Source organism: Lutjanus erythropterus, chromosome 7 (assembly GCF_056507025.1).
Source record: "Lutjanus erythropterus isolate fLutEry1 chromosome 7, fLutEry1.hap2, whole genome shotgun sequence".
NCBI lineage: Eukaryota > Metazoa > Chordata > Actinopteri > Lutjaniformes > Lutjanidae > Lutjanus > Lutjanus erythropterus.
In genome coordinates, this window is record NC_139323.1 from 14098146 (window position 1) to 14109271 (window position 11126).

The following is an 11126-nucleotide window of genomic DNA, read 5'->3' on the forward strand; positions in this document are numbered from 1 at the left end:
TCCTTTATGTCAGTGTTTCCCAATCCTGGTCCTCAGGGACCCATGCCCTGCATGTTTTAGATATTTCCCTGCTCCAACACACCTGATTTAAATGACCAGGCTGTTGTCAGGCTTCTGCAGAGGCTTGATGATGAACTGATCATCTGAATCAGGTGTGTTGGAGCAGGGAAACATCTAAAACATGCAGGACAGTGTGCCTTCAGGACTGGGGCTGGGAAACACTGCTTTATGTAATTGAATAGGAGATTGATTTGTCAGTTTTAATTGTCGCTGCAAATAAAGTGTTTCCAAGCTCTGCTCTTAGAAGTGCAGTTATGTATGCAGCAACATTCTTACCTTTAAATGTCTAAGTCTTCTCTTCTATGGCCTACTGGTCTGAAATGCAGTGAACTGATCGATGAAGATGATAAAGTTAAACAAAATCCTAAAGTGGATGGTGACCACTTGCTCAACAGGTTTTTCTAGTAAAGATTTGTGCATTGAAATAGGCGAACAAAGAAAGCACCGTACCATCTGGAAAATCACATTAGCCTGTCTGCAGGTAGGATCAAAAAAAGTGACAATGCAAAAAATTTATCGACCATCTTTATTTACCGACAGAGGTCTCTAATAGCAGGGCTAGAATTCACACATTTGTAGAGCACTTCAGTTGTTCCACACAATGAACGACTGTATTTCTTTCAGAGCAATTATGCAGTGGTGCCACTGTGGAAGCTACAGGGCAAGTCAACAGTGGAGGAAAAGATCAGCACAGAACAGACTGCAGAAACAAACTGAAGCTGGGCTGAGTTTACATCAGTGGAAGGATGCTCGAGTGGAGTGTGAACAGTCGGAGAGGGTCTGAGGGCTTCCAGAGAACCACAGCCACATCTCAACTGTGTATAAACACTTCCTCTCCGTATCACTCTTTTAAGTAAAAACAAAAGGCATTAAATTGACTTGCACATGGCTTGTAATCAAAGATGAAATGGGCAGGGAGGAAGAGACATTAGATGGTGGATAGCACCCCTAATACAAGTAAATCAGAACACATGAAGTAACTTTCAGCTTCAAATTAACCCACTTGACAAATGTCTCGGGATCAAAGTGAATTTAGTAGATTAATCACCAATGTGTTCCTCCAAAATGACCTAATGTTCCTCCTTTAGAACATGTCAGTACAAAAGAACCTTAATACAGATTTAGGCGCCATTTCATCAATGCATTCAAATGTAGACAGCATGCCTGGATCAGAGATCGAGGTGTGTCCTATTTGCACCATGTGAAATACAGTCTCTGACAGAATTTATGAAAATAGTTAAGATTTACAGGCCGAAGATCATAGAAGAATAGACCTCCTGTATAAAATATAAAACAATACCCCAGTGCTAAAGAAAGAAATCTGTAAATCTCAATGAATGAAGCTCTAACTTCATCAGAAATACCTGGTGTGGCAGAGCTTTATGAGCTTGGGTTGGAGCTCCACAGTGCCTATTTCAAAAGCGACCAAGCAATGGCTCACACCAAGCTAAAGACACTCTTCTTATGCTTACATTTCAAAATGCATATTTTCAAGCAGCAATTACAAAAATTTATCAATGGACAATGCATAACCTCTGAAAAAAATACTGTATGAAAACATCCCTGCTACTTTGTTTCCAAGTACAAAACCTCTACCAATAAGTTGCTCCAGAGTAGCAAGAAGTCCTTTTCTTTTTTTTGTTTTTTTTTTGTTAATTTCTGTTTTTTTTTTCCATCTTAGTTTTGTTTTTATTGGGTAAAACTCAGTCCTCACATTGAGTGCCATAGTTAATGACCCTCTTTCTCCATCATTTCACTTTGCTGAAGGATCCAGGAACATGCAAGCCTCATAGTGGAGGTGCTTAGGAGGCTCCTGTAGGCCTGAGGGGCAGCAGCCGGGGGCTTAAGCCAGGGCTGGGAAGGCCTCTGGGTCGTCCACGTTGGGCACAGACGCAGATGACTGTGAGGAAGAGAGAACATTGAGTTAGAAAATTCAAACATTTACAAACATGTACCACAAAATTATATAGGGGCTTTGAAAAACAGACAAAAATCCTTCTATACAATGCAGATACTTGAAAGAAAAAGTAGACTTTAGAAAAATAAAACAAAACGTGATATTGTATATTTAAAAAATGAACTAAAATGAAAATGCTTTAATCTTTGTCAGTTTGGTTAAATTTATCAACACAAATAGACTCTACTGCCTTCACAAAGTGTTGTATTGTGTTTAGAAATCTTGCCACTGACAGATAGCATCCATATATATATAAAAAAAAAAAAACTATAATAACTATAACAAGCAAACCGACTACGGAAACTAAACTAGCTGAGACTAAACTGAATTGAACACAAATTAAAAAACAATAAAACCAAATAAAACTATAATACCACTGTTGATAATGATATTATACACAACTGAGTTTTCTTTGAGAAATCTACCTTTTCAGTCCTTGCGCTACGGACCGGCCTAGTGGCTTCAGGGCCAGCAGTGGCGGCAGCAGCAGCACCACGGCCACGACCGCCCCGGCCACCACGTGGTCCACCACGTCCACGGCCTGGACGGCCCAGGTCTCCAAAGTTGATCTCCAGCTGGGACGTAATGTCGTTGGCTGGCTTCCTGAAGTGATGCGAATCCTCCAACTGAATTAGAAAAAGAGGGTGAAAAAACAACTGTGACTTTTTCCATTTACACATGATTTCAGTTCAAATGGTGAGCAACAACAGTGGTGATTTTACCTTAGACTCATCAGCCTCAGGGTCAATCAGATCACTTTTCTTGTCCTTAGAGAAGTGTAAAACAAAACAAACATTAACACAAAATAATCAACAACAAATAGCACTGTTTTAAGATGCACTTCAATTTAATTATGTATATAAAGAAAAACAATATCTAATCAATCACTACATTCCTGTCTGCATTTGTCAATTTAACCGCTTCAATCTTAAATACTGTGTTTAATGGAAACGCAGAAGGAAGGCAAGACAAGTGTTCACTGCACATAAAGATGCAGAAAACATTTCTAGTTTAGTATATCTTAATAAATTCTATGCATGACATCTCTCTTTAAGTACACTATCAAAAGTTAAATTAATTTATACTGATGTCAGGCAGCCACAACCTTCTGCTCGTCATGTGGAGTGGAGCATCTGACATGCTTTACTACAGCATCATTCACAGGAAACTGATGCAACTGTGCGTCTGATATGAGTGGAAACACAACTTTGCAGTTTACTTATTGAAAACTTAAGTGATAGGCTCCTCCTTTATAATAATCAGCTGTTAGGATACTGTTTGGTGCCCTTTTGTAAATCTGCATGGCTTTCTAACTGAAGAAAGTGCCTCATTTGAGCAGAGATGTCTACATTGTCACATCAATCATAGTTTATTAAACTCATCACCAAAGTGCAATGAGAAGTATAGATGGTTTAGAGAGTAAATCTATGGTTCTCACTCACCTCTGCCCTGGACTTGTGCAGCACAAATCCTTTGTTCCAATCATCTCCCTGGTTGACCTTACGGATGTTGAACTCCACCTTGGTCCGCTCCTTGTCCTGCATGGCCTTCCATTCATCCAGAGTCATCTCCTTGGGGCCTTCATCCTTCACTTCCTCAACCTCATTCTCCCTTCAACACGAGCAAAGGCACAGGGTCACAGCATTAATCTCACACATAAATCCAGATCGATTTGTAGTTTATGTTCTTGCTCAGAACGCCAGCTACAATGCGACCCAAAGTGTAAGTTGATGAATACTTTATCAATTGTAGCAAAACCAAAATCTCTTCACAATGTCTTCTCATTAGTCAACAAGAACTTACTTGTTCTCAGAGTCAGCAGGAGGATGCTCCTCTCCTTCAGGGTTCTCTTCAGTGACGTTTGATTGGTCGAGCTCGCTATGAAGTAAAAAAAAAACAAAAAAAAACATGGTCAGTCGACACAATATTTATGTTCATTTTACTGTTTGACTAAAAATGATAAAGAAAACCAATGTAACTCATGACAACTGTTAATGGCAGCACAAATATTAACTAAAGCATGTTCAGTGTGTGTTGACAACTTTTATGATGCTGTTCAATTGTACTGCACTACTCAGGTGAATCTACTATTTCAAATAACACTTCATTTGAAGGAATGAGCATAAGACTGACATGATTGCCTGTAATGAACATGAAGGGGTCTTTATGAAAGTTAACATTTGTCATTAAGTGTCATTCGGTCAGTCATACAATTTTTAAAGCAAAGTTTACAATGCGATGTCTTTGTTATGTCAATTTGACATTAATATAAATACGTCATAGCAGACCTAATTATCAAACTTAAACAATTTAGTCCCCTCGATTTTTATGAATGTGAACCAATTACTGGTAGCAGTATGACACAATACAGATTCAACAGCCTAAAAAAAATAAAAATAAATAAATAATCAATCAACATTGTAAGGACAATTCCTTGCAGGTCTCTTGCATTACATTGCATTAGCTGTAGCAAAGGGTACCTAATAAAATGTATCTGAGTGTATTCTGACTTACTTTCTTCTTATTAAAATAATTTGACAAAATTCTGAATCTGTATCTAAACACCCAAGCCTACTAAGACCCACCTATCTTATGCATCTCTTAAGGAAACAGCCATGAAACTTATCAAACACTGATGTAATTTCTTCAAGTTCTCTCTAAGAAAGTGTTCAGGTGTTGTGCAATGCCTAAATCTCCCATCATGCAAAGTTTCTGTTATCTAACATATATAACAACTTACTTTAGTTCATCCTTGACGGTGCCCCAGTTGTGAGATCCACTTCCGCCACGCTTCTCCTCACCTTTCAGACTACTGAAACAACATTTGCTTTAGCCAGGGTCATGACACATAAACTGCATGAAAACACACGAGCATCTTCAGACCCGGTGTAAATTAAGAATATGTCATTTAAAGGCTATATAAGAGCTGAAACGGTACTTACGATCGGTCACTGCCACTGTGTCTGTCGAATTCACGTTTTCCTCGGGAATCAAAGCCATCGCTGCGACCCATACCACGTCCTCTGCCTCCACGGCCGCCTCTGCCGCCGCCACGTCCCCTCATTGGCCTATCACCAATGGGTCTAAAGAAAGGCACAAAAGGCATGATCAGATCTCCATCAAAGCAGATTTCTCTGCTGAACATAGTCTTGAATCACCCACCCAGACAAGTGGTAAAATAATTACAACTATCAATTATTTGTTGCAAAGTGGCAGAAAATTCTGTTTTCAGCCTCTCAAATAGCGATTAACCACTTCTCTTTGTTCATTACAATATTAAAGTGTATATTTTAGGGCTTCAGACTGACAAGTTGGGACATTTAGGAAACTGGGATGGAGATTTTCCATTTTGTTCTGACTTTTCTTATTCAATATGACAATTAAAACAATTTGTTTAGGGGCAAATAAAACTTTGGGCTCATAGATCTCTTACCAACTTGCGTTGAACCCTGACTTTTGAATATTTTACTAATTTTCTATCAAGTTTACACAATTAACCTGAACAGCTAAAGTAGTGTTTTTCAGACTGCGGTCCAAGGACCAACAAGGGTCCTTGAGTGGGTTGTAGATGGTCCTCAGCAGTAGGAGGAAAAGAATATTTATCTTTTATTTCTTTTGTTGGAAGTCGGACCACAAGGGAAGACATATGATTGGTTGTTTTGATTCAAGGTTGATCATGGATTGACCATGAAGTCTTTATCTTCTAAACTAAAAAAAAAAAAAATACTCAGAGTGGGCTGCTTAAGACAAAAACCTCTCAAATTGGGGATAATTGGTCTAAGGAGCATCTATTGTGGTGGTCTTGACATGAAAATTTTCAGGAACCCCTGAGATAAAAAGCTGCTTGTGCCTGTAGCAGCCTTATCATTGTAAGCAACGCCTTAACAGTTGCTGCTCCTACCCCACCCCCTACTCAGTACTGATTCTGCCTCATGTGGAGCCAGGAAACACTCTAAGACATATGACAGCAGCCCCCCCCCCCCACCCAGCCTCTATGTGATTGTTGTTCAATTAAAATATGTAATGATTGTGAACTAAACTCACTTCTCCACTGAGAATTCGCCACCCTCGGGCTTCTCGCCAGCATCACCAGCAGGCCTCTCGAAGCGACGTGGGGGCCGCCTGTCCACAGGCCGCCTGTCTGTGGGGGGGCGCCCCTCTCCCTGGCCGCCCTGGGGTCTGGAGCCGTCGCCCTCCGGCTTGCGGCCCATTCTCCTCATACCGGCACCTAGGATTGACCACAACAGGAGGATTAGAGGACCAATAGATCAGGACCCACTGTGGAGCCCCAGAGAAGAGAAAGAAGAGGGAGTGATTGTTCTTTTTAAATGGAGCAAATAATTTCAATTAATGTGCAGAATTAAGGCAGCTGGAAGGATCCACTCAGGGTAGGACACTGACCATTTCAAATGTGACCATCTACCAGCCACTGACAGACAAATGTTCAAATTCACTTCAATGGTATACCATTATTTAGTGTCTGAAATCTACCAGTTACTCTCATATTTACAAGCATTTGGCAGGCCCTGGATCCATTCATTAGTGTGCAACTTAATTCTGCCAGTGGCCCTGTGTGACACAACAAGTCCCACCCATTGCCTAAGTCAACAGCTACCAAAATAGACACCCTCCACTACACAGCAGCAGCTGGGTGCACCATAGTCAGCGCACCTGTCTCATCTTCTCTCAAGCAAGCCGATATGAGCACACTTGGCAGACTTGCGTGATGATATTGGCTAACTAACTGCCTGCGAATGAGTGTGTCGGAGTCAATTCATAACTCTGGATGGTTAGGAAATCTGAATAAGTACAAACACATTACAACACCAAGAAGTACACTTTGAAATAATTTTAACAGGCTACGTGATGAATTAAATATTGCTACAATCAACATGGATAATGTCGAGTAAAACAGAAATGTGTGCAGTAAATGCTGTGAGGCAGGTCGATCACATGCGTTGAACAAACTATTGTGCGCCAATGGGAAGTGGCAGTTTGGAGGCTGTGCTTCAACACGCCCCACACTACAACCACGAGGTTCATCACCATGAGAGCACTGCTGCTTCTAAGAGCTCACAAATCCACCTGCAAACACACCACCCTACAATTTAAGTATTTACTCCATATTACTGTTATACTCTGCATTTGCACGTGTAAGTTTAGCTTTACTGGCCACTTACAATTTAATTGTAACATATATTTTTTAATTCAGCAGAAATTTATCTATGTTCGCGGAAAAGTCAACGAAAGTGACGTTAGTTTAAGTGCGGACTTGACAGTAACAACATTCACATAACTCGAAGCCACTTTCACTCGTTAAATTCATCAGGCTTTCTGGTTCTGCCTGTTCAACCAGGCCGGCGAGGAGGGGGAGCAAGCCAAAACAAGTTGGCCTGCAAACTGTTTATAAAGCCCCTCACATCACGTTGTTTTAGCGGTCTCTATGTTATGCCGTGGCTCCAGCAACTGACAGCCAGCAGGAGCACAAAGCGGCCATGCGGACCTCATGTCATGGGGGCTTATGAACCGCTGCTAGCTAACAAGCAACCAACTTCACTGTTAGCCTGACATCTTTTTGGTTACAGCTTGCCTTAAGGACCTAAAATGCAGAAATGGGTCTTACCATCTTTCTTCAGTGGGACGGGTGCCTGGCTCTCCTCCTTCTTGTCGGCCAGCGGGGCCTTTCTGTCTTTTTGGGACTCCTTTTTGGGCTGCTTGGCAGCCTGGGCTACAGTCTTGGCGGCACCAGGAGCAGGAGCCTCCTTCTTCTTCACTTCAGCTTGCTTAAGCAGCTCAAACGGATCCGACTCGTCGTCAAATAACTGGTCGAACCGATTGGTTATGGCACAGCCAAAACCTTCTTGCATTTGTCCGGGCATGATGGCGCCCCTTCAGCAGGATTTTCCTCCGATTCTATGAGGCTTGGTGCGAACACTTCGCTAGATGAAGCCACAAGATGGCTGGGAAAAGGACCTTCTTCTCTTCCGGCGCGATAGACATCCGGGACTTCAGAGTTGGCGCGGGTGGGGCTTGTAGTTTTTTGAGAATGACATGCAATTGATTTAGTTGCGCTATCAGCCAATGACAAACTACACTACCCATAATGCCATCCGTCTCTCGTGTTGCTAGCCACTGTAAAGTGAAGCATGGGTGTAACTACACATTCGGAACTCTTGTTTTGACTCCTCAGAAAAATCTCATAAATGTAGTCCACGATAGGTTATCAGTTTATCAGTGTTTTATACCCCCAAAATATGTTTGCAAAAACATCTGAGGAAGACAGCAGTTGTATCTGTTTGTGGCTGATATGTTTCAGTTAGAAGGCAAGATGTGAGCATATAATTTAGTAATCACTGACATAATCTTTATCAAAGAGTGATGAACTAACAAGTATACACTGAGCCCTAGCTTCTCTTTAAAAGACTAGTGTGTAGGATTCAGTGGCATCTAATGTGACATACTGAGCTGGTCACAAGTGTCTGTTATCTTTGTCTGAATTTATCTATTTTAGGATACTTTGCCCCCCTTTTTTATTGTATTTATATTTTTCTGATATAGTCATATGTATTATTTTGTTTTGGCATGCACTGAACTGTCCTCAAACTACTGCACTACACTGATACACTGATACTGTTTGATATTGTAATTTTTTTCTAATGTTTCTACTCATGTTGATTGTTCTTCATCTCACTCGCATCAGGGAGAACCGACAGTGGCCGCGAAACTCACGCAAAATGCAGTTATTCATATCTAGAGCCAGTGCTGGGATTGTCCATTCTGAGATACTGTAGAAACATGTTGGTGCAACATGGTGGCTTCTGTGGAAGAGGACCCACGTTCTCTGTAAATACAAATGGCTCACTCTAAGGTATTTAAAAGACTACTATTCTTATTTCAGGCAATTATACACTAAAGAGAACATACCTATGAATTTTTGCCATATTCTGCCAAAAAAAAAACATGAATCCTACATACTCAAAACCTTTATAAACTGCATGTACTGTCAGTGAAAACAATATTCCACTGTTGCATTCAGGTATGGGGTTAGCACCACTAATTTTGAGAAATAAAACCTGCATGTGGTTCTGTTCACAACAGTGAAACATGACTGTAAAGAGCAAGGCCAAAGGCTCAACAGTTTGACTTGATGAATTCAATCATCTCTCTGCCACAATACTCCAGTTGATGCTGCCTGGAACAGGGGAAGATGGGTTCACAACAACAGTACATTACAAGTTGCAGTTGTGTGTGAATTCACACATTTGTTCTAAATTGTGTATGTTTTGTTTCGGGTGTGACCTTTCCCGGTTTGGAAGGAGGTTTGGTTTTCACCCTCATGTGTCTGTGTACATCTGTCTATTTGTTTATTACTAGCAGTAGAAATTTCCTAATGGCGGTGACATGGTGGCCCCAGGGCTTTACAGTCCTGTTCATGTAATCATAATGTCCCCTGCTAGATTCTGTCTAGGGTCTTTAGGGCATGTTATCCCTCCCACTCTCTGCAATCAGTCATCTGTACTATCTCTGTCGCATAAATCAGAAATACCAGAGAAAATCTTCAAATCAAGTTGTATCTAATTTGGTTGATGGTGAACACAGTGGCGTATTGTTTGGGGATCTACTAATTAAAATATTATGTAAGCAGCATAAATTGTGCTCAGTAGTTATTAGAAAATTCCAACACTTGAAACTTTTTCAGTCAGCTGCCATTTTGAAATAGCATTGCATCTGCATTTTCATTTTAAATTATTTCATTAATTCTTAGTGGTCACATTGTTCATGGCTGGTGTAGGTTTGTGCTCTGTAGTCTCTTCTATGATGCGATCTACTCTTTGGCTCATGAACAAAAAAAAGCAGCAGAGATAAATGCTTCCTTATTACACAGTGAGGCCAAATCATTGTAGCATAAGAACAGAAGAAGACCTTTTTTAAGAAAAGTCAGAGCATTTTACTAATGAATGAGCTGAAACTGACTGGATGAAAAATGACCCCAGAAAAGAGGTATGAGGAAAATTGAAAAGGTTCAAGAGTTACAGACTAAAATCTATTTTATTCTTAAAAAATCATACTGATTTATTTGAATAAATGCCTGATTATGGGTTGTTTTTGCCTTCTGTCAGGTGTGATAAATTACATTTTTTTACACTGGAGGCTACACATAATTATTTTGTTTGAAAAACGGTTCTAACAGTTGTAAGTGTATTAATGTTTACCAGAAAAGTCCCTCGAGAAAACCATGTTTCCATTGTGAGACCTGTAGGAATTCTGCAGGTATTCAATGTCCCGCACAAGACTTTTTTCAAGGACCAAACATTTAACTCTAAGATATGTTCACCATTCACATATGATGTCATAGTTTTAAAATGTTAAAATGTGAAGCTCAACAAAAAGGCACTAAAACCAGGCTTGAAAGTCTGATCACTGAGAGTATTTTGGGAGTTGTGGTTGTGGGTGTTTGACCTTAAAAGGAAAGTCAAACCCTGCCAGCTGATGGGCTTGTTAAGGGGCTCTGACATGTGTGATTGTCAGTGAGACAAATGGACTCTCGTATTTAAGGACTGTTTAAATGTATTCTGTAAATACAAAGAATATTTTTACAGTATATTTATTTATATCCAATAAAGAAAATCAAACACAAACAGGATAAAAAAAGTTGAACTTTAAAAATGTAAGTCTTGAATGGGTATTTGGGAGTCTGTACATTATAGTTTTGCATAATATATAATCATATTATAATTAATAAACTAATTAGAAACAACTATGTTTAACTGTTTTTCTTAATTCTGTCCAGAGTGGTCTCATTCAGTTTCAACTAGGCTATGGGCAGAAATTTTTCACTGTTCATAAGGATTCTAAAAGTCTCTACTGTCATATGAGACTAAATGTCATCATAGATTGTAGAAATCTTTATATTGTGTTATGGCATAAGAGTTATATTTTTCAGATTTTAAAGGTTTCATTACAGTAAAATGATGTAATTTTCTAAACTTACCAGACTGTTCTAGCTGTTATATTATTTTCATTTCCCCATTTAGTCATTATATCTACATTACTGTTATCAAAAGTCTCATTGCATTAATATTTTGTGAAAGTACCAGTAGTCATCCCT

The 11126-nt window shown here is 39.8% G+C and overlaps 1 protein-coding gene across 4 annotated transcripts; it reads right to left on the bottom strand.

Moving 5' to 3' along the window:
- Nucleotides 1–572: 572 nt before the first annotated feature.
- Nucleotides 573–7999, bottom strand: serbp1a (SERPINE1 mRNA binding protein 1a). Of its 4 annotated transcripts, none has more exons than XM_084722842.1 (9): nucleotides 7641–7999; nucleotides 6062–6245; nucleotides 4960–5100; nucleotides 4758–4826; nucleotides 3821–3895; nucleotides 3460–3631; nucleotides 2740–2784; nucleotides 2443–2643; nucleotides 573–1960 (listed from the first exon to the last, which is right to left on the bottom strand). In XM_084722842.1, the coding sequence occupies exons 1-9, from the start codon at nucleotides 7894–7896 to the stop codon at nucleotides 1904–1906; spliced, it is 1200 nt and encodes a 399-aa protein (XP_084578968.1). In that variant the 5' UTR covers nucleotides 7897–7999; the 3' UTR covers nucleotides 573–1903. The 4 variants fall into 4 exon arrangements, with proteins under 4 accessions (XP_084578968.1, XP_084578966.1, XP_084578969.1 ...); XM_084722840.1 differs by having other exon boundaries at nucleotides 4758–4829; XM_084722843.1 differs by having other exon boundaries at nucleotides 3460–3628; nucleotides 7641–7997.
- Nucleotides 8000–11126: the final 3127 nt, after the last annotated feature.

Excerpts from the sequence above, each read along its gene's own strand:
- serbp1a (XM_084722840.1), bottom strand. The coding sequence starts at position 7,896 with ATGCCCGGACAAATGCAAGAAGGTTTTGGCTGTGCCATAACCAATCGG. Across the intron at positions 5,101-6,061 it reads GGCGAATTCTCAGTGGAGAA|ACCCATTGGTGATAGGCCAA; the intron begins GTGAGTTTAGTT and ends GCCTTTCTTTAG. Across the intron at positions 2,785-3,459 it reads TGCACAAGTCCAGGGCAGAG|GACAAGAAAAGTGATCTGAT; the intron begins GTGAGTGAGAAC and ends CACTTCTCTAAG.